Source organism: Hypanus sabinus, chromosome X1 (genome assembly GCF_030144855.1).
Source record: "Hypanus sabinus isolate sHypSab1 chromosome X1, sHypSab1.hap1, whole genome shotgun sequence".
NCBI classification, from domain to species: Eukaryota; Metazoa; Chordata; class Chondrichthyes; order Myliobatiformes; family Dasyatidae; genus Hypanus; species Hypanus sabinus.
In genome coordinates, this window is record NC_082738.1 from 33,168,049 (window position 1) to 33,195,841 (window position 27,793).

Consider the following 27,793-nt stretch of genomic DNA (forward strand, 5'->3'; position numbering starts at 1 on the left):
GGCTGGAAGAGACACCTCATATTCTGTCTGGGTAGCCTCCAATCTGATGACATGAACATTGATTTCTCTAACTTCTGGTAATTTCTCCTCCTTCCCCCTTTCTCCCTTTTCCATTCCCCATTCTGGTTACCCTCTCACCCATTCTGTTCCTATCCTCCTTCATTTCCTTTCATGGTCTGCTGTCCTCTCCTATCTGATTCTTCTTCTTCTTCAGCCCTTTATCTCTTCCACCTATCCCCTCTCAGCTTCTTAGTTCATCCCCTGTTCTCCACCCACCTACCTTCCCCCTTACCTGGTCTCACCTGTTACGTGCCAGCATATACTCCTTCACCCCCCCTCACCTTATTCTGACTTCTGTCCCTTTTCTTTCCAGTTTTGATAAAGGCTCTCAACTTGAAGTGTTGACTATTTATTCCTCTCCATAGATCCTGCCCAATCTGCTGAGTTTCATGTGTTAATAAACCATTTACAATGGGATTGGTGAAGATGGGTGCTGGATGGTCGGCCAAATGGCCTATTTGTTTACTGTGTAACACACGCTCATGAGCCACTTTTCCATCCAGGTCAATAATTTGCCTTCAAGTCCATCATCATCCTCATTCAGTGAGAGTGTTCATCATCACCCACCAGACACCAGACTCCCAAAGGTTTGGTTCCTGTCTCATGTTCCCTATGTCCGTTGATTCACCTCTCTATCTCCTCTCTTGCAGGGGAAGCCGTATGTCTTCGACCGTGTGTTCCCAACCAACACCAGCCAGGATCAAGTCTACAATGCCTGTGCCAAGCAGATTGTGCGAGGTGTGAACTGGTCTCGCAGGTGGACATCTTGGGGAGGATTAATGGCCATTGGCTAGACCAAGCTTAATTCAGCACAGAGGTTGACACAGACATCGTGTGAAAGGGCCTATTCCTATTTTACTCTGTTCTATGTTCTAAAGTGAGGGGGGGGTGGAGCTGGGACAGAAGAGGAGGCAGGGCCTGAGGTAGATCAGCCATGATCATATTGAAAGGTAGGACAGAATAGATGGGTCGAGTGGCCTTCTGTAACTCCTATTTCTATGTACTTATGTTCACTTGAGTAACGAGAGAGAGAGAGAGAGAGAGAGAGAGAGAGAGAGAGATCTTGGCAAGGGATGGATTAAGAAAGAATAAACTCAGGAGATTCTGCCGATGCAGTAAATCTTGAACAACACACACAAAATGTGTGTAGCAGGTCATGATCTATGGAGGAAAATAAACAGTTAACCTTTTGGACTGAGACCCTCTTGATTAAGAAAGAGTGCAAGGGAGAGAAAGATTATATGAAAGAGAGAAAGAGTAAATGTACCTTAGTAAGAGAGGGAAGTCTGTCTATGTGTGTGCGAGAGAGAGAGAGAAGGGGGGGATGGGGAGAGAGAGAAAAAGAAGGGAGCCCAAGGGACAGCTGGCGAGTGTACTGTAAGTATGTGAGTGAAAGACAGAGCACAGGAATGACGGAGGCCTGAGAGAGTGAGAAGGAATGCAAGCAAGGTTGCTCATACAAGTGAGACTGAAGGAAGGCAGGAGAAACTGCAGTGGACAGAGGGTGGATTAAACAGAGTACAAGGGAGAGGGTTTGCAAGAGATAGAGTGTTGGCAGAAAGGCTACAGGGAATGCAGGAGGGTAAGGGAGTGAGTGTGGAGATGCGGGTGGGGGAGCCGGAATGTGAAAGACAACAAGAGTGATGGAGTGTTAAAAATAGCAGTTTATAAACTCAGGAGTGTGAGAGAGTGAGAGAGGGGTAGGGGGACGGGTGTGTGTGAGAAGGGCTGGGAGAGAGAGGGGGAGTGTGAGAGAGACTGGGAGAGAGAGGGGGTTTGGGAGAAGGGCAGTGTGAGAGAGACTGGGAGAGAGAGGGGGAGAGTGAGAGACACTGGGAGAGAAAGGGTGCATGAGAGAGACTGGGGAGAGACAGGGAGTGTGAGAGAGACTGAGAGAGAGGGGAGTGTGAGAGAGACTGGGAGAGGGGGGAGTGTGAGAGAGACTGGGGAGAGGCAGGGAGTGTGAGAGAGACTGGGAGAGGGGGGAGTGTGAGAGAGACTGGGAGAGGGGGGAGTGTGAGAGAGACTGGGAGAGAAACAGGGTGCATGAGAGAGACTGGGGAGAGACAGGGAGTGTGAGAGAGACTGAGAGAGAGGGGGGAGTGTGAGAGAGACTGGGAGAGGGGGGAGTGTGAGAGAGACTGTGGAGAGACAGGGAGTGTGAGAGAGAGACTGGGAGGGGTGAGTGTGAGAGAGACTGGGGAGAGACGGAGTGTGAGAGAGACTGGGAGAGAGAGGGGGAGTGTGAGAGAGACTGGGAGAGGGGGGAGTGTGAGAGAGACTGTGGAGAGACAGGGAGTGTGAGAGAGAGACTGGGAGGGGTGAGTGTGAGAGAGACTGGGGAGAGACGGAGTGTGAGAGAGACTGGGAGAGGGGGGAGTGTGAGACACTGGGAGGGAATGAATAGGACAGAATGAGGGTTTGCATGGGAGTGGGAGAGAGAGTGAGGGAAACGGAGAGAGAGAGAGAGATGCGCTGGATAGATTGGCAATAAACAACTTTGAGAGAATGATTGTGAAGTTCATGGTCTTTTTCCCAGGTATATGTAGGCTTCTGTTAGTCTCGATAGACCATGGATTTGCGCCTTGGAAAGTTTCCAGGGCGCAAGCCTGGGCAAGATTGTATGGAAGACTAGCAGTTGCCCAAGCTGCAAGTCTCCCTTCTCCACACCACCGATGTTGTCCAAGGGAAGGGCATTTTCTCAGGACTGGGAGTCTAAAGCACAGGTTTAAGGTGAAAAGGGAAAGATTTAAATAGCATCCAAGGGGCATCTTTTTCACACAGAGGGTGGTTGGTATATGGAAGTAGAAAGTGGTAGAAGTGAGTACTGTTACAATGTTTAAACAAAACACTTGGATAGCTATGTGGGTAGGGTAAGTTTAGAGGGACGTGGGGAATATGGTGCTCCCTCCTCATTGCTGCTCCCGCAGTGCAGCACTCCCTCCTCACTGCCGCTACCTCAGTGCTGCTTCCATCTCACCACCTTTTGACTCATCCAACTGTAATTTTGCCCCATTATCTGCCTGTCCTTCCTCACAGTCTCACTACACACTGCACCTGCCAACTGCCCCATCCTCAGACCTAACACTCCAGTTACCATACCCCACCAAATTAGTTTAAACCCTCCCCGATGGCTCTAGCAAACCTGCCCACAAGGGTATTGGTCCCCCTCAAGTTCAGGTGTAAACCATCCCCTTTGTACAGGTCATATATTCCCCAGATGAGATCCCAGTGATCCAGAAATCTGAAACCCTGCCCTCCCCTGCACCAATTCCTCAGCCACGCACTCACTTGCCAAATCATCCTTTTTTTAACCACAGGCAGCAATCCAGAGACTACTACCCTTGCTTTCCAACTTTCCGCCGAATTCTCTCTTCAGGACCTTATCCCTTTTCCTACCTATGTCATTGGTGCTAGTATGTACCAAGATGTCCAGCTGACCATCCTCCCCCTTTAGAATGTTGTGGACCCAATTCGACACATCCCTGACCTGGCACCTGGGAGGTAAAGTCCCATCCAGGTGTCTCTGTCACGTCCACAGAATCTGCTTTCTGCTTCTCTAGTTATGGAATTCCCCCCTCACTACTGCACTCCTCTTCACCTCCCTCCCCTTCTGAGCCATGGAGGCACACTCAATGCCAGAGAGCTGGTCATCTGCCTCGACAGTATCCAAAACAGTTACACTTATTACTGAGGGAAATGGCTGCCTATTCCCTTTCCCTCTCCTGACAGCCATCTGGCAGCCACCTGCCTCCTGCAACTTTGACTACCTCCCTGTAACTCCTCTCTATCACTTCTTCAGTCTCCTGTATGAGCCGAAGGCCATTGAGCTGCAATTCCCCTTCCTTAACATGGTCTCTGAGGAGCTGCAGCTCGATACACTTCATGCAGATGTAGCTGTCAGGGAGACTGAAGGCCCGACTCATTACTCCCACCTCACCGTCCCTCCCGCAGCCCGGCACTCCCTCAAGGCAAATCAGCCGATGAGTTTGGCAGGAGAGTTTCACCAACACTCTTCTCCTTCCCGTTACAGATGTGTTGGCAGGATACAACGGTACCATTTTTGCTTATGGACAGACCTCATCTGGGAAGACACACACCATGGAGGTAAGCTGGAAAGTGCCTGGAGTCCACGACCCCCTGGTGCCTGGTGAACTGGGGGGCAGAAGACTTCCCCTGGTCTAATGTCTCATTCAAGTCACCATTCCTGAGAGGGAGGTAGATGAGAATGTGTGAGAAAAGGCGCAGGTGTGAGAAGGAATTTAGGAACACTTTAAATATAGCAGTGTTCCAGAGTGAGTAGATCAGATGGGCCACTCTCCCTCGACAGAGGAGGGGGGGACAGAACTATAAAGTGTAAACACAGGAGACAGCAGACACTGGAATGGTGAGCAACACACTATCTATGGGAGGAAATCAATGGGTCGAGCAGCGTCTGCAGGAGGGAAGAGGAACTGTCGATGTTGCAGGTCGAGACCCAGCAGTGGAATGGGGTCGTGTAACTCAGTGGAAAACTTTAAGGAAGGTAGAAGGACAAAAGGGGAGGGGGTACATCTGGAGCTCAGAGTCAGAGTAATACAGCAGGGAAACAGGCCCTTTGGCCCATCAGATCCATGCCAGCCACAGCATCCTCCCTGCTCGTCCCAGTTGCCCGCATTCGGCCCATAACCCTCTATGTACCTGTCCAAATGCCTCTTAAATGTTGCAGTCATACCCAAGTTGTCCACTTCTTCTGGCAGCTCATTCTATGTACTCACTGCCCTCTGTGCAAAGAAGATACCTCTTAGGTCTCTTTTAAAACTCTCCCTTCTTAAATTCATAGAGCACCACAGCATAAAAAAAAACACTTGGCCCATCTAGTCCATGCTGAACTGTTACTCTGCCTTGTCCCATTGACATGCACCCAGACCACAGCCCTCTGCACCCCTCCCATCCATGTACCTGTCCAAACTTCTCTTAAATGTCACAATTGAACCCACTTCCACTGGCAGCTTGTTCCACACTCGCACCATCCTCTGAGTGAAGAAATTTCCCCTCATGTTCCTGTTAAATATTTCACCTTTCATCGCACCCAACCTCAGTGGAAAAACCCTATCTATACTCATAATTTTGATCTACACTCCAGAAAATTAAAAATTCTGGACAGCGAGGAGTTTGTAGTGGGATCTGGACCAGCTGGAAAAAATGGGATGGAAAATAATGCAGAAAGTGCAAGGTATTGCACAGAGCCAGACTCAATGCCAGAGTCCTGACTGCTGAGGCTTTCCCCGTTAGATCATCCCCACCACCTTCCCCCACCCAACAACAGCATCCAAAACAATATTCTTGTTATTGAGTGGAATGGCCACAGGGGTACCCTCCACTGGCTGTTTATACCCTTTTTCTCACCTGACAGTCACCTAATTACCTATGTTCTGCTTGCTTTTTAAATCTCATGCTCACTCACCATAGGCAATGGCTTGTGCAATTTCAATCTTCCCAACCCTGACCATCCACTTTATTCATGCTCCTCATGGTTTTATAAACATCTCTGAGTTCATCTCTCATTCTCCTACAGTCCAAGGGATAAAGATCTAGCCTAGCCAACCTCTCCTGATAATTCTGGTCCAGTACATCTGTTCTGCACCCTAAATGCCTTTCCTAAAATAGGGTGACCAAACTGTTCCCAACACTCCAAATAAGTTGTGTATTTGTACTCCAAAGTCCCTGTGTTCCACAACACTCGTCAGTGCCCTGCCATTTACTCTATATGTCTGAATGTCCAAAATCCATTATCACACACTTAGCCAAGTTGAAGTCCTTTTGCTTTCCCGCCTCTGTTGAGTGGGAGGAGTTAGGGATAGGCTGGCCCAATGAGATGGGCTGAACAGTCCCCTCCTACATTGTGGGTTATCAGTGCCACTGTGAATGCCCTCTAACAGCCTCTGTCTTGCAGGGCTCTTTGCATGACACACACTTGATGGGCATCATACCCAGGATCGCGCATGACATCTTCAACCATATATACGCCATGGACGAGAACCTAGAGTTTCACATAAAGGTAGGACATATGGGATTCATTGGGGATGGGTCTGGGGAAATGGGAACAGAAGGAAACAGGAGCAAGAGTCACTTGCTATGCTCCTAATCACTGCTGCTTATAATTTTGTCCACATGGTAATATCAGACTCAAAGACAAGTTCATAAAGTCAAATCATACTTCTAACTTGTAGAGCCATGGATGTGGAGAGTGTTCCATCACACTCCTGACCTGCAGACGGTGGAGAGGTAATGTGGTGGATGTGGAGTGTATGGACTAAGTCCACCCAAGCAAGTGGTGAGTGTTCCATCACAATCCTAACTGTAGATGGTGGAGAGGTAATGTGGTGGATGTGGAGTACATGGACTAACTCCACCCGGGCAAGTGGGGAGTGTTCCATTACACTCCTGACCTGTAGACGGTGGAGAGGTAATGTGGTGGATGCGGAGTACATGGACTAACTCCACCCGGGCAAGTGGGGAGTGTTCCATCACACTCCTGACCTGTAGACAGTGGAGAGGTAATGTGGTGGATGTGGAGTACATGGACTAACTCCACCCAGACAAGTGGGGAGTGTTCCATCACACTCCTGACCTGTAGACGGTGGAGAGGTAATGTGGTGGATGTGGAGTACATGGACTAACTCCACCCGGGCAAGTGGGGAGTGTTCCATTACACTCCTGACCTGTAGACGGTGGAGAGGTAATGTGGTGGATGCGGAGTACATGGACTAACTCCACCCGGGCAAGTGGGGAGTGTTCCATCACACTCCTGACCTGTAGACAGTGGAGAGGTAATGTGGTGGATGTGGAGTACATGGACTAACTCCACCCAGACAAGTGGGGAGTGTTCCATCACACTCCTGACCTGTAGACGGTGGAGAGGTAATGTGGTGGATGTGGAGTACATGGACTAACTCCACCCGGGCAAGTGGGGAGTGTTCCATCACACTCCTGACCTGTAGACGGTGGAGAGGTAATGTGGTGGATGCGGAGTACATGGACTAACTCCACCCGGGCAAGTGCAGGGTGAGGTTGAGTTGATTTATTGTTATATGGTCAAGTCCATGTGTGCACAGGAACAAACTTACTTGCGGCAGCATCACAGATACAAAGCATCAGAGACACACTATTCAGAAGAAAAATAGAAATCAAACTTAAATTATACACAATTTTTCCAAGAAAGAAACACAATTAGAACAAACCAAGTCCATCATAGTGCAGAGTGGTCACGGTGTTGCTGTACTGAGGTGGTGATCAGGGTTGTGCCGGTTGGTTCAGGAACCGAATGGTTGAAGGGAAGTAGCTGTTCCTGGACCTGGTGGTGTGGGACTTCAGGCTTCTGTACCTCCTGCCTGATGGCAGCTGTGTGAAGATGGGATGGCCCGGATGGTGGGGATCTCTGATGATGGACGTTGCCTTCTTGAGGCAGCACCTCCTGTAGACACTACCCATGGTGGGGAGGGATGTGTCTATGATGTACTGGGCAGAGTCCACAACTCTCTGCAGCTTCTTACATTCCTGTGTATTTGAATCACCATAGTAGACCGTGATGTAACCAGTCAGGATATTTCCAACAGTACTTGGGTAGAAATTTGTTCAGTGACATGAACCTCCTTACTGTCTTGAGGAAGTAAAGGCACTGGTGTGCCTTCTTTGTGATTGCATCTGTATGCTGGGCCCAGGACAGGTCATCTGAGGTGCTACACCCAGGGATTTAAAACTGCTGACCCTCTCCACCACCAATCCCCCAATGTCAACTGGCACATGTTTGCCCTCCTTTCCCTTCCTGAAGTCCACAACCCTAATGCTGTGGCACCTTTCAACCAGGAGTCTCACTCCTGTACGGTGACTCCTCACCATGTGATCCGTCCAACACTTTATTGTCGTCAGTGAACTTGTAGATTGCATTGGAGCTTTGCCTAGCCACACAGACGTGTGTGTACAGAGAATAGAGCAGGGGACTAAGCACTTGAAGTGCACCGTGTCTCCCGATGAGAAAGTCAAGGATACAGTTGCAGAGGGAGACAATGATAATTCTCAATAGGATGCTTTCCCCTGCATATGTACGCTTTTAAATTCAACTTATCAGGTGCTCTCTCAGCACGCTCTGCTCCAGGGAGAACAAGCACAGCCTCTCCTTGTAACTGAGACACTTCACACCAGGCAATGTCCTGGTGAGTCTCTCCTGCACCATCCTCGGTACAATCACATCCTCCCCACAGCACGGCGACCAGAATTGAGTGCGATATTCCAGTTATGGTCTAACTTTAAAGAATTGTATCATCAGTTCAATTTGTGTTCAGTTTGGGAAGGATGTGAAAGCGTAGAGGAGATTTACCAGGACGTTGGCTGGATTACAGAGCATGTTTTATTTGTAGTTATTCAGTGTGGAACAGGCCCTTTTGGCCCTTTGAACCGAACTACATCCCCTCCACTCCCCCCCCCCCCACCGCCGTAATCCCTGATTTAATCTGAGCCTAATCACAGGACAATTTACAATGACCAATTAACCGACTAACCAATATGTCTTTGGACTGTGAGTGGAAACCAAAGCATTCCAAGGGAAGGATGTACAGAGTCCTTACACGTGACATCAGAATTGAACTCCGACATGCCGACCTGTCATACTGTCGTGCTAACTGCTACACTACCACGGCGCCCAGTGAGGATAGGTCGAGCGAGCTAAGGCATTTCTCTTTGGAGCGAAGGAGGGTGGGAGGTGCCACTGTATTGTTGCCACACAACAACAATTTTCACAACATACGTTCATGATAACAAACCTGATTCTGATTTTGGTCTAGGCAGTATTGGACTTTGGGTTGACCTCCTTCTCCCGCACCACACTGTTCAGGTCACCCAGAGGCTGGTTAAAACTGGGTTCAGGTCTTTGTCCCCATCACCATCAAAGAACATGGAGCAGGAGTTGGCCACTCGGTCCCTCAAGTTTTCGATGGCAGTGATGTATCAAGATCATTCATTCCCTTTCTCCTCCTCAGGTTTCCTACTTTGAGATCTACATGGACAAGATACGTGACCTGCTCGATGGTAAGTCACACTCCAGTGCACGGCAGGTCACACCTTGATCTGGAGAAGCCACCTGGCCCTTCAATCTTGTACTGACCCCTTTGATGGAGCCTTCCAATTTGTCTTGTTTTCACCTCTGACCAGTTGTTCAGTTCTACAGCACGAAAATAGGCTCTTTGGCCCAACTTGTCAAAGTTACCCACCTGGAGCTAATCCCATTGGCCCACATCCCTCTAAACTAGGGGTTCCCAACCTTTTTTGTTATGCCATGGACTAATAACGTTGAACAAGGAGTCTGTGGACCCCAGGTTGGGAACCCCAGCTCTGAACCTTTCATTTCCATCAACCTGTCCAATCAACATCTAAACACTGTAAATGAGCCTGACTCAACCACTTCCTCTGACAGCTTGTTCTATACACCCACCACGCTCTGGGTGAAAAAGTTGCCCCTATTAAATCTCTCCCCTCTCACCTTAAACCTGTGCCCTCTAGTTCTTGATTCACCAACCCTGGGGATAAAGACTGTGTACATTCACATCCTCATAATTTTCATCACTGAAGTCAACCCTCATTCCCCTGCAGTCCCAGATTGGCCAACCTCTTCCGATAACTGTGGCCCTCTCAATGCCGGCAACGTGCTTTACAAACCTCTACATAATATGAAATGAGAGATTGAATAGGAACTCAAGGGCAACCTTTTCACTCAGAGGGTGAGCCGGATATGGAAAGAGCTGCCAGAGGAAGTGGTTAAGGCCCTTTCCATAAACAGCACATACAACCCTCTTCCTGGAGAAAGGAACTCTTGGGTCCTATTTAAATATTACTGCTCTCAGCTTTTAAAGCTACACCCCATAGTTCTGGATAACCTTTCACTTTACATGCCCTCTCACTTTAAATCATGTGCCCTTTAGTTTTAGACTCCCCTACCCTGGGGAAAGGTCTTTGGCCACCCACCCTATCTAGCCCCTTCATACTTTTATAAGCCTCTATTAGGTCACCCCTTAGCCAACTTTGCTCCAGGGAGAACGGTCCCAGCCTGTCCAGCCCCAGCCTCTTCTTATATTTCAAGTCCTCCAATCCTGGTAACATGCTGATGAAACTTTTGTGCACCATCACAACTTAATGACATTCTTCTTTGCACAATTTCCAATGATTTCTGCTTTCTGGTTGTTCCTGTCAGACCAGCTTCCAGCCGCCCACATCCCAGATGTCAGTTGTTCAACCTGTCCCAGCAATCTCCCCGCTCCTTCTTAATGATTTCCTCTTTGCTCATTCCCAGAATCCCCAACTTGAGCAGAAATTTGAGTGAAACTCATCTTAACTTGCCATTCACAGGATGATGCTTGGGAACTGCATTCTGTTTTATCTCACAAGAAGTGTGTGATGGGATGACATGGAGGGAGCTTTATTCTGTGTCTGACCTGGGAGTGTGTGATGGGACAGTGTGGAGGGAGATTCACTCTGTGTCTGATCCCAGGAGTGTGTGATGGGACAGTGTGGAGGGAGATTCACTCTGTGTCTGATCCCAGGAGTGTGTGATGGGACAGTGTGGAGGGAGATTCACTCTGTGTCTGATTCTGGGAGTGTGTGATGGGACATTGTGGAGGGAGATTCACTCTGTGTCTGATCCCAGGAGTGTGTGATGGGACAGTGTGGAGGGAGATTCACTCTGTGTCTGATCCCGGGAGTGTGTGATGGGACAATGTGTGATGGGATGGTGTGGAGGGAGATTCACTCTGTGTCTGACCCCGGGAGTGTGTGATGGGACAGTGTGGATGGAGATTCACTCTGTGTGTGACCCCAGGAGTGTGTGATGGGACAGTGTGGAGGGAGATTCACTCTGTGTCTGACCCCGGGAGTGTGTGATGGGATAGTGTGGAGAGAGATTCACTCTGTGTCTGACCCTGGGAGCGTGTGATGGGACGGTCTGGAGGGAGATTCACTCTGTGTCTGACCTGGGAGTGTGTGATGGGACAGTGTGGAGGGAGATTCACTCTGTGTCTGATCCCAGGAGTGTGTGATGGGACAGTGTGGATGGAGATTCACTCTGTGTCTGATCCCAGGAGTGTGTGATGGGACAGTGTGGAGGGAGATTCACTCTGTGTCTGACCCTAGGAGTGTGTGATGGGACGGTGTGGAGGGAGATTCACTCTGTGTCTGACCCTGGGAGTGTGTGATGGGACGGTGTGGAGGGAGATTCACTCTGTGTCTGACACTGGGCGTGTGTGATGGGACGGGGTGGAGGGAGATTCACTCTGTGTCTGATCCCAGGAGTGTGTGATGGGACAGTGTGGATGGAGCTTCACTTTGTGTCTGACACTGGGCGTGTGTGATGGGACGGGGTGGAGGGAGATTCACTCTGTGTCTGACCCTGGGAGTGTGTGATGAGACGGTGTGGAGGGAGCTTCACTCTGTGTCTGACCCTGGGAGTGTGTGATGGGACAGTGTCGAGGGAGATTCACTCTGTGTCTGATCCTGGGAGTGTGTGATGGGACAGTGTGGAGGGAGCTTCTCTCTGAGTCTGACCCTGGGAGTCTGTGATGGGACAGTGTGGATGGAGATTCACTCTGTGTCTGACACTGGGAGTGTGTGATGGGATGGTGTGGGGGGAGATTCACTCCATGTCTGACCCTGTGAGTGTGTGATGGGACAGTGTGGAGGGAGTTTTACACTGTCTGACCCTCGGAGTGTCTGAGGGAACGGTGTGGAGGGAGATTCACTATATGTCTATTTTACTGAGCCTGTGCTCACATTATGAAATTAAAATGATTTCTCTGTTCCCTAGTGGCAAAGACGAACCTTTCTGTGCATGAGGACAAGAACAGAGTTCCTTTTGTTAAGGTGAGGAACAGCAGGGGACGAGCCTATGGGTTATGCCAATGGATTGAGGAGTCTGTTTTCGTTGTCAGATGTGACAATGCAGCAAATCTGCTGTTCTGACTGAGTTCCTACCTGCTGTTTGTTTTCTGTCTCTAGTAGTGTATGATTGGGAGTGCAAACAGAATTTCACAGTGTGTCTAACCCCAGGAGTGTGTGATGGGACGGAGTGGAGGGAGATTCACTGTGTCTGACCCTGGGAGTGTGTGATGGGAGAGTGTGGAGGGAGGTTCACTCTGTGTGTGACCCCGGGAGTGTGTGATAGGACAGTGTGGAGGGAGATTCACTCTGTACCTGACCCTGGGAGTGAGTGATGGGGCGGTGTGGAGGGAGATTCACTCTGTGTCTGACCCTGGGAGTGTGTGATGGGATGGTGTGGAGGGAGATTCACTCTGTATCTCACCCCGGGAGTGTGTGATGGGTGGGTGTGGAGGGAGATTCACTCTGTGTCTGACCCTGGGAGTGTGTGATGGGAGGGTGTGGAGGGAGATTCACTTTGTGTCTCACCCCGGGAGTGTGTGATGGGACAGTGTGGAGGGAGATTCACTCTGTGTCTGACCCTGGGAGAGTGTGATGGGACAGTGTGGAGGGAGATTCACTCTGTGTCTGACCCTGGGAGTGTGTGATGGGACGGTGTGGAGGGAGATCCACTCTGTGTCTGACCCTGGGAGTGTGTGATGGGACAGTGTGGAGGGAGATTCACTCTGTGTCTGACCCCGGGAGTGTGTGATGGGACAGAGTGGAGGGAGATTCACTCTGTGTCTGACCCTGGGAGTTTGTGATGGGAGGGTGTGGAGGGAGATTCACTCTGTGTCTGACCCTGGGAGTGTGTGATGGGACAGTGTGGAGGGAGATTCACTCTGTGTCTGACCCTGGGAGAGTGTGATGGGACAGTGTGGAGGGAGATTCACTCTGTGTCTGACCCTGGGAGTGTGTGATGGGACAGTGTGGAAGGAGATTCACTCTGTGTCTGACCCTGGGAGTGTGTGATGGGACAGTGTGGAGGGAGATTCACTCTGTATCTCACCCCGGGAGTGTGTGATGGGAGGGTGTGGAGGGAGATTCACTCTGTACCTGACCCTGGGAGTGTGTGATGGGACAGTGTGGAGGGAGATTCACTCTGTGTCTGACCCTGGGAGTGTGTGATGGGACAGTGTGGAAGGAGATTCACTCTGTGTCTGACCCTGGGAGTGTGTGATGGGACAGTGTGGAGGGAGATTCACTCTGTATCTCACCCCGGGAGTGTGTGATGGGACAGTGTGGAAGGAGATTCACTCTGTGTCTGACCCTGGGAGTGTGTGATGGGACAGTGTGGAGGGAGATTCACTCTGTATCTCACCCCGGGAGTGTGTGATGGGAGGGTGTGGAGGGAGATTCACTCTGTACCTGACCCTGGGAGTGTGTGATGGGACAGTGTGGAGGGAGATTCACTCTGTGTCTGACCCTGGGAGTGTGTGATGGGACAGTGTGGAGAGAGATTCACTCTGTGTCTGACCCTGGGAGTGTGTGATGGGACGGTGTGGAGGGAGATTCACTCTGTGTCTGACCCTGGGAGTGTGTGATGGGACAGTGTGGAGGGAGATTCACTCTGTGTCTGACCCTGGGAGTGTGTGATGGGACAGTGTGGAGGGAGATTCACTCTGTATCTCACCCTGGGAGTGTGTGATGGGAGGGTGTGGAGGGAGATTCACTGTCTGTCTGACCCTGGGATTGTGTGATGGGACTGTGTGGAGGGAGATTCACTCTGTATCTGACCCTGGGAGTGTGTGATGGGACGGTGTGGAGAGATCTTTATCTTCACCTCTTGCCCCTGTAGATCTGTTTGGTGTGTACTTTGTCTCTGTAACCAAATGGTTTCTTCTCCCTCGCTCTTTGAGATGGAAGTCGAATCATTGACTGGTCGTCTTGCTGTCTTGCAGGGTTGCACGGAGCGGTTTGTTTCCAGCCCAGAGGAGGTGATGGATGTGATAGACGAAGGGAAATGCAATCGTCATGTCGCAGTCACCAGTACGTGAAGGATCCCCTCTCTGTTCTGGGCTCCTCAGCTTCCTCCCCACCTGTCCATACCCAAAGCTCCTTCTCCCTTCCTTCACTGGAGCTGAGTCCAATGCCATGTGATTTAATCTTGATCAGTGTGAGGTGATACAATTTGAGAGGGCAAGAGTCGGATTGTGGTGTAAGGTTGAGCCCCCGGAAGTGTTGACATTGGGGATTGAGTCTGTGGATCACTGAAGGAGGCACCACAGGTAGATAAGGTGGTGAAGGAGGTGAGCAGGATTCTTGCCTTCATTGGTCCTGGCATGGATGTTCAACAGCACGTTGAACATCACAAAACATTGGTCAGTCCACAACTGGAACACCGTGTGCAGTTCTGCGCACCACACTCTTTGAAGAAAGTGACTGTACCAGAGAGGGTGTAGAGGAGTTGTTGTCTGGAATTCAATGCTTCTGTTATAAGGAGAGACTGGAGAGGTGGGGTTACTTTTCCTTGGAGCAGAGGAGGATCAAATTGAGGTGTATAAAATCAGTAGAGGGAAAGATGAAAGTCCAAGTCAGAGGTTTATTGTCACAGGTGCAATGAAAAACAATGCAGTAATACAGGCACAGAGCATCAGAGACACAACATTCACAAGAAAACATAATTAGCAAAGTCAAAGTGGAGATTATTGTCACCTGCACAGGTCCCTGTGTGCACAGATGCAACGAAAAACTGACAGCAGCTTCACAGGCACGGAGCATCAGAAACACAGCATTCACAAGGAGACATAATTTACATAAATTTAAACAACACATGATTAAAACAAAAAATGACATGCAAGGTGATCAAAATGGTGCTAAACAGTAGTGATCAGGGTTGTGCCGGTTGGTTCAGGAACCGAATGTTTGAAGGGAAGTAGCTGTTCCTGAACCTGGTGGTGTGGGACTTCAGGCTTCTGTACCTCCTGCCCGATGGGAGCTGTGAGAAGATGGGATGGCCTGGATGGTGGGGATCTCTGATGATGGGCGTTGCCTTCTTGAGGCAGCACCTCCTGTAGATACTACCCATGGTGGGGAGGGATGTGTCTATGATGTATTGGGCAGAGTCCACCACTCTCTGCAGCTTCTTGCATTCCTGCACGTTCAATCATGGTGCAACCAGTCAGGACATCTGTGGAAGTTTGTTACAGGACTTGGTGATTATTTTTCCCACATGGTGGGAGTGTCTAAGATAAGAGGACCTGGGTTGAAGGTGCGAGGTAGGTTTCAAGGGGATCTAAGGAGGGAAAGTATTTCCCCAGTCAGGGTGGGATTGGGGGTTGGAATATGCAATGAGAGGGTTGATGAGGCAGAGAGACTCACAACATTGAAAAAACACTTGAATCACCATGGACAAAGTGCTGGTAAATGGGATTAGTGTAGATAAATGTATACAGTTCTGCTTGCCCCATTATACAGTGGATGTAGAAGATCTGAAAAGGTTCAGAATAGATTCTGAAAAGCAGGCCTTCAAGGGGAGTAATCTTTGGACTGCTTACCACACCAGTGAGGATAAGAATAAGAGTATTTGGCAGATGATTGCGTAGCTGAAGCAGGGGTTCAGATTTCTGGATCATTGAGATCTCTTCTGGGGAAGGTATGACCTGTACAAAAGGGACAGGTTACAATGGAATTCAAGAGGGACCAATATTGAGCTGTTGGGGAAGAGTTTAAATCAGGGATTCCCAACCTCTTTTATGCTATGGACTACTACCATTAACCGAGGGGGTCCATGAATCCCAGGTTGGGAACTCCTGGTTTAAACTGATTTGACAGAGGGGGTGGGAACCAGAGGGATCAGGCTGAGGATGGGGCAGTTGGTATACAAGTAGATGCAGTGTGCAGTGAGAATGTGAGGAATGATAGGGAGATGACAGGGCAAATTTTCACCCAGTGGGATGTGTTGAATTGTGTCTTTAAACTAAATAGTAGGTTCAGCAGAAGTTTGGAAATGTAAGGATAAAGCAAAAAGAAAAGAGAGTGCAGGTGAGATTACAAAAGTCTCCAGAATAAAGAAAAAGGCAAAAAGTTTAGAGAGGGTTCAGAATTTAACTTCTGTAACATGAAGGTAAAATTGAAAAAGATGATGAATACAGGACTGAAGGTGTTGTATCTGAATGCTTGCAGTGTACAGAAGTAGGCAGATGATCTTGTAGCACAGTTAGGGATTGGCAGGTGCGATGTCGTGGGCATCAGTGAGATGTGGCTGAAAGAAGATTATAGTTGGGAGCTTCACATCCAAGGATACACATTGTATTGAAAGGACAGGAGGGAAGGCAGAGGAGGTGGGGTGGGTCAAAAATGAAATCAAATCCTTGGAAAGAGGTGACATAGGATCGGAAGATGTAGAATCCTTGTGGGTAGAGTTAAAAAGACCCTGATGAAAGCTATATACAGGCCCCTGAACAGTAGCCAGGATGTGGAATACCAATTTCAATGGGAAATAGAAAAGGGCAATGTTACGATAGTTGTGTGGGATTTCAATTTGCAGGTAGATTGGGAAAATCAGGTTGGTGCTGGATTCAGAGAGGCAATGGCAAAGAGAGGTAGAGTGCCTATGAGATTGCTTTTTAGAGCAGCTTGTGGTTGAGCTCACTAGGGGGAAAGACAATGCTGGATTGTGTGTTGTGTAATGAACCGGATTTGATTAGGGAGCTTAAGGTAAAGGAATGCTTAGGGGACAGTGATCATAATAAGACAGAATTCACCTTGCAGTTTGAGAGGGAGAAGACGCCAGATGTATCAGCATTACAGTGGAGTAAAGGGGATTACAGAGACATGAGAGAGGAGCCGGCCATTGTTGATTGTAAGGAGATATTAGCAGGGATAATGGTAGAGCAGCAATGGTTGGAGATTTTGTGAGCAATTCAGAAGGTGCAGGATAGATACATCCCAAAGATGAAGTAGTATTCTAAATGGAGGATGAGGCAATCGTGACAAAATAGGCTGAAGTCAGCATGGTTTCTTTAAGCGAAAATCTTGCCTGATAAATCTGTTGGAATTCTTTGAGAAAATAAGAGACAGGATAGACAAAGGAGAGTCAGTGAATGCTGCCTACTTGGATTTTCAGAAGGCCTTTGACAAGGTGTCACAAGTGAGGCTACTTAACAAGAGTCAATAGTATTACAGGAAAGACACCTGGGAACAAAAGGGTTAACATATGAGGACTGTTTGGTGGCTCCAGGCCTGTACTTGCTGGAGTTTAGAAGAATGAGGGGGGATCACATTGAAAACTTTTAAATAGAGTCCTGCACTTTGAGAAGATTTTGATCAAAACTAATATATGAAGAGCATTTTGTTGAAGTGATTGCAAAGGATGCGTGCACATATGCGCTGCAAGCAAAGCAAAAAAAACTATTCAGCGGAATGAATTGGATAATGCAGTAGATGCTGCAGATGAATTTACATTTTTAGAAGGAACTCTGGAGTGAAATGGAAACAAGTTTCATGGGGCCAAAATAACTCCATAGAAGGAGAGCTGCCAGCAATTTTGCTCATTATAGATGTATAGTTGTATAATTTGTAAAAAGGAGGTTATACTTACTGTATGAGTAAATGCATGATTCGAAGTGTGAGTGTTCTCAGATTAAACAACTTGCATAAAAAAAAAGAAACCTTTCAAATATTTAAAGGCATTGATAGAGTGGATGTGGAGAGGATGTTTCCTATAGTGGAAGAAACTAGGACCAAGGAGCACAGCCTCAGAATAGAAGAACATACCTTTAGAACAGAGATGAGGAGGAATTTCTTTAGCCAGAGAGCAGTGAATCTGTGTAATTCATTGCCATGAATGGCTGTAGAGGCATAAGGTATATTTACCAGAATATTGTGTAAGTCATTGGGTATATTTAAAGCAGTTTGATAGATTCTTTATCAATCAGGGTATCAAGAGTTATGGGAAGAAGGGAGAATATGATTCAGAGGGATGATAAATCAGCCTTGATGGAATGGTGGAACAGACTCACTGGGCCGTATGGGAACTGTGCACGTTGCTCCCGGTGTGGGTCTGACCCAGGGATAGGGAGACGGGAACTGTACACGGTGCTCCCGGTGTGGGTCTGACCCAGGGATAGGGAGACGGGAACTGTGCACGGTGATCCCGGGGTGGGTCTGACCCAGGGATAGGGAGACGGGAACTGTGCACGGTGCTCTCGGTGTGGGTCTGACCCAGGGATAGGGAGACGGGAACTGTGCACAGTGCACCCGGTGTGGGTCTGACCCAGGGATAGGGAGATGGGAACTGTGCACAGTTTTCCCGGTGTGGGTCTGACCCAGGGATAGGGAGACAGGAACTATGCACAGTTTTCCGGCTATGGGTCTGACCCAGGGATAGGGAAACGGGAACTGTGCACAGCGCTCCCGGTGTGAGTCTGACCCAGGGATAGGGAGACGGGAACTGTGCACAGTGCACCCGGTGTGGGTCTGACCCAAGGATAGGGAGATGGGAACTGTGCACAGTGCACCCGGTGTGGGTCTGACCCAAGGATAGGGAGATGGGAACTGTGCACAGTGCACCCGGTGTGGGTCTGACCCAGGGATAGGGAGACGGGAACTGTGCACAGTTTTCCCGGTGTGGGTCTGACCCAGGGATAGGGAGACAGGAACTATGCACAGTTTTCCCGCTATGGGTCTGACCCAGGGATAGGGAAACGGGAACTGTGCACAGTGCTCCCGGTGTGAGTCTGACCCAGGGATAGGGAGACGGGAACTGTGCAAAGTGCACCCGGTGTGGGTCTGACCCAAGGATAGGGAGATGGGAACTGTGCACAGTGCACCCGGTGTGGGTCTGACCCAGGGATAGGGAGACGGGAACTGTGCACGGTGATCCCGGGGTGGGTCTGACCCAGGGATAGGGAGACGGGAACTGTGCACGGTGCTCTCGGTGTGGGTCTGACCCAGGGATAGGGAGACGGGAACTGTGCACAGTGCACCCGGTGTGGGTCTGACCCAGGGATAGGGAGATGGGAACTGTGCACAGTTTTCCCGGTGTGGGTCTGACCCAGGGATAGGGAGACAGGAACTATGCACAGTTTTCCCGCTATGGGTCTGACCCAGGGATAGGGAAACGGGAACTGTGCACAGTGCTCCCGGTGTGAGTCTGACCCAGGGATAGGGAGACGGGAACTGTGCACAGTGCACCCGGTGTGGGTCTGACCCAAGGATAGGGAGATGGGAACTGTGCACAGTGCACCCGGTGTGGGTCTGACCCAGGGATAGGGAGATGGGAACTGTGCACAGTTTTCCCGGTGTGGGTCTGACCCAGGGATAGGGAGACAGGAACTATGCACAGTTTTCCCGGTATGGGTCTGACCCAGTGATAGGGAGACGGTAACTGTGCACGGTGCTCCCGGTGTCGGTCTGACCCAGGGATAGGGAGACGGGAACTGTGCACGGTGCTCCTGGTGTGGGTCTGACCAAGGGATCGGGAGACGGGAACTATGCACAGTTTTCCCGGTGTGGGTCTGACCCAGGGATAGGGTGACGGGAACTGCACACGGTGCTCCTGCTGTGGGTCTGACCCAGGGATAGGGAGACGGGAACTGTACACGGTGCTCCCGGTATGGGTCTGACCCAGGGATAGGGAGACGGGAACTGTGCACGGTGCTCCCGGCGTGGGTTTGAACCAGGGATAGGGTGACGGGAACTGTACACGGTGCTCCCGGTATGGGTCTGACCCAGGGATAGGGAGACGGGAACTGTGCACGTTGCTCCTGGTGCAGGTCTGACCCAGGGATAGGGAGACAGGAACTGCGCACGGTGCTCCCAGTGTGGGTCTGACCCAGGGATAGGGAGACAGGAACTATGCACAGTATTCCTGGTGTGGGTCTGACCCAGGGATAGGGAGACGGGAACTGTGCACGGTGCTCCCAATGTGGGTCTGACCCAGGGATAGGGAGATGGGAACTGTGTACGATGCTCCCGGTGTGGGTCTGACCCAGGGATAGGGAGACGGGAACTGTGCACGGTGCTCCCGGTGTGTTTCTGACCCAGGGATAGGGAGATGGGAACTGTGCACGGTGCTCCCAGTGTGGGTCTGACCCAGGGATAGGGAGACGGGAACTGTGCACGGTGCTCCCGGTGTGTGTCTGACCCAGGGTTAGGGAGATGGGAACTGTGCACAGTGCTCCCGGCGTGGGTCTGACCCAGGGATAGGGAGACAGCAACTGTACTCCCGGTGTGTGTCTGACCCAGGGATAGGGAGACGGGAACTGTGCACGGTGCTCCTGCTGTGGGTCTGACCCAGGGATTGGGAGACGGGAACAGTGCACGGTGCTCCCGGTGTGGGTCTGACCCAGGGATAGGGAGGCAGGAACTGTGCACGGTCCTCCGGAGTGGGTCTGACCCAGGGATAGGGAGACGGGAACTGTGCACGGTGCTCCCGGTGTGGGTCTGACCCAGGGATAGGGAGACGGGAACTGTACACAGTTTTCCCGGTGTGGGTCTGACCCAGGGATAGGGAGACAGGAACTTTGCACAGTATTCCCGGTGTGGGTCTGACCCAGGGATAGGGAGACGGGAACTGTGCACGGTGCTCCCAGTGTGGGTCTGACGCAGGGATAGGGAGACGGGAACTGTGCACGGTGCTCCCGGTGCGGGTCTGACCCAGGGATAGGGAGACGGGAACTGTGTACGATGCTCCCGGTGTGGGTCTGACCCAGGGAGCGGGAGATGGGAATTGTGCATGGTGCTCCTGTTGTGGGTCTTACTCCAGTTGTCCTACCCTTCAGACATGAATGAACACAGTTCTCGGAGCCACAGCATCTTCCTGATCAACATCAAACAGGAGAATGTGGAGACAGAACAAAAACTCAGCGGGAAGCTCTACCTGGTCGACTTGGCAGGAAGCGAGAAGGTACATGAGTTGGTGTTGTATTGGTGCATTGTCCCCTCTTTTCCCTCTGTCTTGTCCACTGCTTCACCTCCAACCTTCTCTCTGAGAAGGTGGCTTCCTCATGGAATGGTCAAGTACTGCTTTCACAGGTCCTTGGACTTTGAATCCCACAGAGACGGACATTTGGATTACGGCTTGCTGTTTGGGCACGGTTCTTAATCGTCCCCATTCCTCCATTCACACCTCCATTGAATCTTCACCTGAGGCTTGCAATGGGTTTGATCTGGCTCCACGTTTTTTTTGAGTCATCTTTGTGAGACAGGAGTCAGTCATGTCCATTCTATTGGTAATGGAATTGGATTATTATTGTCACATGTACTGAAATATAGTTAAACACTTGCCTTTCACACTGTTCATACAGATCAGATCATTACACAGTGCATTGAGGTAGAACAAGGTAAAACAATAACACAATGCAAAATGAAGTGTCACAGTCACAGGGAAAGTGCAGTGCAGGCAGACAATAAGGTGCAAGGTCATAACGAGGTAGATTGTGATGTTGAAAGTCCTTTTTATCGTATGAGTGAACAGTCCCATAACAGCGTGATAGAAACCGTTCTCGAGCCTGGTGCTTTCAGGTTTTTGTATCTTCTGCCCGATGGGATAGGGGAGAAGAGAGAATGTCCTGGATGGGTGTGGTCTATGATTGTACTGGTTGCTTTACTGAGTGTTGTTTTACAACACTTATTTGGTGTTTGCAAGATAAATAAGTGTTTGAACCTCTCCCCATCCTTTTTTACCTTCTCTCTGTCCACTGCCCACCTCTCCCTGCCCTCTTCTCCCCTCCCCTTTACCTCCCTGTCCATTCCTCCCCTCTCTCTTCTCCCCTCTTCCTTCTCCTTCTATCCCTCTTTCCCATTATCTAACTCCAGACCTTCACCTTTTGTCCCATATACTCCATCCCTCTCCCCACCCTTTTCCCTCTCCCTCTTCAACTATTCTCATTCAGCTCATCACCTTCTCTTCTCCCCATTCCTCTCCTGCACTGAATCCCCCATCCTCTCACCCCTTTTCCCCTTCCCTTTCACAATTCTTCCCATCTCCTATCCATCTCTACCCCCTCTCTCCCAACTCTTCCTCCTCCCCATTCACTCTGTCTCCTCCCCCACCTACACAGTTCTCTGCACCTACTTACAGTGTGTGTGAGGGGTAGAATCGGGGGGTGGGGGTAGTCCATGGGAACAAGGGGAGAGTGCAATGGGGTCAGTGTAAATAGGTGGTGACAGTTGACGTTGACGCAATGGGCCAAGGTCCTGTTTCCCTGACTGTAGGTGGGGTGGGGGTTGCACGTAGGCCTTGGGAAAAGCGGCTCGGTGTTTGAAGTGACCTCATTCTGGTTCTCCTCTCACAGGTCAGCAAGACAGGGGCCGAAGGAGCAGTGCTGGATGAAGCGAAGAACATCAACAAGTCTTTGTCCTCCCTGGGGAATGTCATCTCTGCCCTGGCCGAAGGAACGGTAGGTCAACGAAAACCACCCTTCCAGCCCGCCATACCAGGAGGAGAAGCAGAGGGCCATTCAGCCCCCCATCCCTGCTTTTGCTATTCAGTTAGAGTCACACAACACAGATCCAAGCACTTCAGCCAGCTGCTCCATACCAACCAAGATTCCCATCTAAGACATTCCCACTGAACATAGAACATTACAGCACAGGACAAGCTCTTCAGCCCACAATGTTGTACCAACCTTTTAACCTACTGCAAGATCAATCTAACCATTCCCTTCCACATAGTCCTCCATTTTTCTATCATCCATGTGCCTATCTCAGAGTTGTCCCTAATGTACCTGCTTCTACCACCATCCCTGGCAAGGTGTTCCACGCAATCACCACACTTTGTGTGAAAAACCTCCCTCTGACATTTCCCCTATACTTTCCTTGAATCACCCTAAAATTATGTTCCCTTGTGTTCATTTCTGCCCCGGAAAAAAAGTGTTGGCTGTCCACTCGATCTAAGTCTCTTATCATCTTATACACCTCTCTCAAGTCATCTCTCATCTTCCTTTGCTCTAGAAAAGCCCCAGCTCACTCAACCTATCCTCACAAGGCATGCTCTCCAATCTCACAATGTTGTGGTAAGTCTCCTCTGCAGCTTCTCTAAAGCTTCCACATCCTTCCTATAATGAGAACTGAACACAATACTCCAAGTGTGGTCTGACCAGAGTTTTATAGAGCTCCCAGCATTTGGCCTGAATCCCTGCAAACTATTCTTATCTTTGAAACAAGAATATGTTAGGATGAGGCCCCATTACAGGAAGGATGTGGAGGCTCTCGAGAAAGTGTAGCAGAGGTTCACAAAGATACTGCCGACCAAGAGGCCCACATGAGCTAACCGTTAAGAGCACTCATGTCCAGAGGGATCCTGAGGTCCAAATCCACAGCTCCCTAAAGGTGGCCACACAAGTTGAAGGGGTGGTATACAGGCACTGAGTGTATGAGTAACAAAGTCATATTGTGGTTGTACAAAACTTTGATCAGGCTGCACTTGGAATATTGCGTACAGGCCTGCTCAGCCTGTAACAGGAATAGAGTGCAGGCACGGTTCACCAAGATACTGCCAACTACGTCCCACATTTGACCCCTATCCCTCTAAACCTTTCCTATCCATGAACTTGGCCAAAAAGACATTTAAACACTGTAATTCTGCACATCTCTACCACTTATTCTGATAGCTCGTTCCATATAATGACCACACATTGTGTGGAAAAACAAACCCCTTGAAATCTCTCTCCTCTCATGTTAACCCTATGCTCTCTGACTCCCCTACACTGGAAAAAAGACTGACCACCAGTTTTATAAACTTACATAAAGTCACCCCTTAGCCTCCTTTGCTCCAGGGAAAACAGTCCCAGCCTGTCCATTCTTTTCTTACAACTCAAGACCTTCAGTTCCAGTAACATCTTTATGAATTTTTTCTGTGCCCTCTCCATTTATGATTCCAAGAATGAAAGGGTTAACATATAAGGAGCATTTGATGGCTCTGGGCTTGTACTCACTGGAATTCAGAAGAATGGGGGGGGGGGGGGGGTCTCATTTAAACCTACTGAATGTTCAAAGACCTAGCTATCAAGTGGATGTGGAGGGGATGTGTCCTGTAGTGGGGGAGTCTAGGATCAGAGGGTACAGCCTCAAAATAGAGAGCTGACTATTTAGAATGGAGATGAGGAGGAATTTCTTTAGCTAGAGGGTGATGAATCTGTGGAATTTGTTTCCACAGGTGGCTGTGGAGGCCGTCATTGAATGTGTTGAAGGCAGGGCTGATAGGTTTTAGATTAGTCAGGGTGTGAAAGGTTATGGGGAGAAGGCAGGAGAATGGGGTTGAGAGGGATAATAAATCAGAAGTGATGGAATGCTAAAGCAGACTGGATAGGTTGAATGGCCTAATTTAACTCTTATGTCTTATGGTCTTATAGTATGGTAACCAGAACAACACAGAGTACTCTAAGTGCAAGCTCACCAACATCTTGTACAGCTGTAATGCGATCTCATACCTCTTGTTGAGACACAGAAAACCACAGACGCTGAAATCTGGAGCACTGGAGGAAGCAGCAGGTCAGGCAGCATCTATGGAGGGAGATGGACACTCAGCACTTCCCTCCACCTCTTTCTTCCAGCTATCTCCCCTCTTTCAGTCTAGATGAAGGATCTTGATCCAAACCTCAACTGTCAATTTACCTCCACAGATGCTACCAGACCTGCTGAGTTCCTCCAACTTTTTGTGTCATAGAGTCCAACCTGTCTGTCCATGCCCACTGTAATGCCCATCCAGCCAGTCCCAATTTCCTGTGTTCGGTCCATATCCCTCCAAGCCCCACCCCTCCACGTACCTGCCTCAACCACTTCCTCTGGCAGCTCACTTCATATACTCGCCACCCTCTGGCCCTTAGGTCCTTTTTAAATCTTTCACTTCTCACCCTAAATCTATGACCCCTAATTATAGTCTCCCCCGCCCTAGGGAAATATCTGCACCACCTACCCTATCCATGCCTTTCATGGTTCTAAGCACTTCTACATTCCAAGGAATAAAGACTGAGCCTGGCCAATCTCTGCTGATAACTCAAGTTCTCCAGTCCCAGCAACATCCTCATAAATCTTCACTGCTCTTTCCAATTTAACCACATCTTTCCTTTAACAGGATGACCAAAACTGTGCCGTACTCCAAGTACAGTCTTATCAACATTTGTACAACTACTACATAACCCTGTGTAGCTTCAGTACCTTGGCGGACGAAGGCCAACGTGCCAAACCCCTTCACCAACCTGTCTACCTGTATCACCACTTTCAAGGAACCATGTATTTGTATGGACAGTGAAGACAAATAATGTGTTGGCCTCCATTAATCAGAAAATTGGCTTGAAGAGCCACGAGGTGACGTTGCAGCTCTATAAAACCCTGGTTGGAATATTGCATTCAATTCCAGTCACCTCATTATAGGAAGGGCATGGAAGCTTTAGAGATGGTGCAGAGGAGATTTACCAGTACGTGGCTAGGACTGGTGAATATTTTTTATGAGGAAAATTTGAGTGAGCTTGGACTTTTCTCTTTTAGAATGAAGGAGAGAGACATGGACAGAGGCAAGGATGGAAAGAAAATGGAGGGGTATGGGCTGTGTAGAAGGGTTAGATTGACCGTAGAGTTGGTTTATATCAGTCAGCACAGTGTTGTGGGCTGCAGGGCCTGTACTATTCCATGTTCCACAGAATCAGAATCAGGTTTATTATCACTGATATGTTGTGAAATTTGTTGCTTTATGGCAGCACTACAGTGCAAGACTAAAAGATGGCAGAGTTTGTCATCGAAACGTCAGTTAAAATCTATACCTGAACCCGGCTGGATGCCCGAGAAGAGTTTAGTAAGAAATACACCAACAATATAATATTATTTATATTATATAATGGATAGTGTCGAAGATTGTTGAATGTTACAAAGGGACATTGACAGGACACAGAGTTGGGCTGAAAATTGGCTAATGGAGTTCAACCCAGAAAAGTGTGAAGTGATTCACTTTGGAAGGTCAAACCTGAAGGCAGAGTTCAGGGTCAATGAGAGGATTCCGAGCAGTGTGCAGGAACAGAGGGATCTTGGGGTCCACATCCATAGATCCTCAAAGTTACCGTACAAGTTGATGGGCTGGTTAAGAAGGTGCACAATGTGTTGGTCTTCATTAGTCGGGGGATTGAGTTCAAGAGCCGTGAGGTAATGTTGCAGCTCTAGAAAACCATAGTTAGACCACACTTGGAGTATTGTGTTCAGTTCTAGTTGCCTCATTATAGTAAGGATGTGGAAGCTTTAGAGGCAGTGCAGAGGAGATTTACCAGGATGCTGTCTGGATTAGAGAGCATGAGGGAAGATTGAGCATGCTAGGGTTTTTCTCCTTGGAGTAACGGAAGATGAGAGGTGACTTGATAGAGGTGTACAAGATAATGAAATATTGATCGAGTGGACTTTTTCCCATGGAGGAATTAGCTAATCCCAGAGGGTGTTATTTTAAGGTGATTGTTGGAAAGTGTAGGGCTGATGTCGGAGGTAATATAGAGTGTGGTGGGTATGTGGAACACATTTTCAGGGGTGTTGGTAGAGGCAGATACATTCAGGCCATTTAAAAACTCTTAGATAGGCACCTGGATGTTAGAAAAACAGAGAGCTAAGTAAGATCTTAGAGTAGGTTAAAAGGTTAATATAACATTGTGCACTGGAGGGCCTGTACTGTGTTGTATTGTTCTATCTGTTTGAAAAGAGACCAGAATAATGAGGTAGTGTTCATGGGTTCATGACCATTCAGAAATCTGATGGTTCTGTACTCTATGAAATTGCACTTGGTGACCCAGTTGCGATCTCCCACATACTGTATGTCCAAAATGCCACAATCCTCATGCCATTAACCATGTCCTCCATTGCTGTTCCAGAAAGCTCACGTGCCGTACCGTGACAGCAAGATGACCCGGATCCTTCAGGACTCCCTTGGAGGCAACTGCAGGACCACGATCGTCATCTGCTGCTCGCCATCCAGCTACAATGACGCGGAGACCAGATCCACCCTCATGTTCGGGCAGAGGTAGGCCACCACGCACAGGCATGGCAGACCGCCAGCACCAGGCCTGGTGGTCATGTTGAGTCTCAGTTTGCAGTGCTCTCCATCTGCCTGTCTGTCCCCTCTTCCATCGTTGTCTAACTCTTTTCTGTTCTATCTTTGTCTATATTCATCTCTCTCTCACTCCATTTTTCCTTCCCCTTTTTCCCTCTCTCTCACTCTAACTTTTGCTCTGTCACTGCCTCTTGTCCTGTTTCTTCCTTGCTGTTTCTTTCACCCTCTTAATCTTATTCTCTCTCTTTCTGCCATAAATTCTCACTCTTATAGAACAAGTCCAAATTTCCTTCCTCACCAGCCCCCCCACCACAGTGCAGCACTCCCTCCTCACCACCCCTCCCTCAGCGCAGCACTCCCTCCTCACTACCCTCAACGCGCACTCCCTCCTCACCACCCCTCCCTCAGCGCAGCACTCCCTCCTCACTACCCTCAACGCAGCACTCCCTCCTCATCACCCCTCCCACAGCACAGCATTCTCTCCAAGTGCAGTGTTCTTTCTGGGTGGATGGGTCTCAGATCTCCTCTGTTGCCCCGGCAGGGCAAAGACTATCAGGAACACAGCCTCTGTCAACCTGGAGCTGACGGCAGAGGAGTGGAAGAAGAAGTACGAAAAGGAGAAGGAGAAAAACAAGGCTCACAGGGAGACCATCCGTCGGCTGGAGGCTGAGCTCAGCCGATGGCGTGACGGTATGTCCCCTCTGTCGACTGTCTCCCCCCCCCACCACAATCCATCTCCTGCAAAACCCCTCCCCCCCACTCACCTCCCTGTCTCTTTGACCCCCTCCGTCTCCTATAGCATCTACAGCTTTTTTGTCTCCC

General features: G+C 49.4%; 1 protein-coding gene across 1 annotated transcript in view; it reads left to right on the top strand.

Annotated features, from left to right (window-relative positions):
- The window catches only part of kif5ab (kinesin family member 5A, b), a 95,869-nt gene that overhangs the window by 12,434 nt on the left and 55,642 nt on the right, over window positions 1-27,793 (top strand). Inside the window, exons 2-11 of the mRNA XM_059956271.1 lie at window positions 711-798; window positions 4,094-4,167; window positions 5,996-6,100; window positions 9,078-9,126; window positions 11,891-11,946; window positions 13,902-13,989; window positions 20,727-20,851; window positions 22,242-22,346; window positions 26,793-26,941; window positions 27,513-27,661. Coding sequence (XP_059812254.1) covers window positions 711-798; window positions 4,094-4,167; window positions 5,996-6,100; window positions 9,078-9,126; window positions 11,891-11,946; window positions 13,902-13,989; window positions 20,727-20,851; window positions 22,242-22,346; window positions 26,793-26,941; window positions 27,513-27,661 — 988 coding nt within the window. The remainder of the gene's footprint in view (window positions 1-710; window positions 799-4,093; window positions 4,168-5,995; window positions 6,101-9,077; window positions 9,127-11,890; window positions 11,947-13,901; window positions 13,990-20,726; window positions 20,852-22,241; window positions 22,347-26,792; window positions 26,942-27,512; window positions 27,662-27,793) is intronic.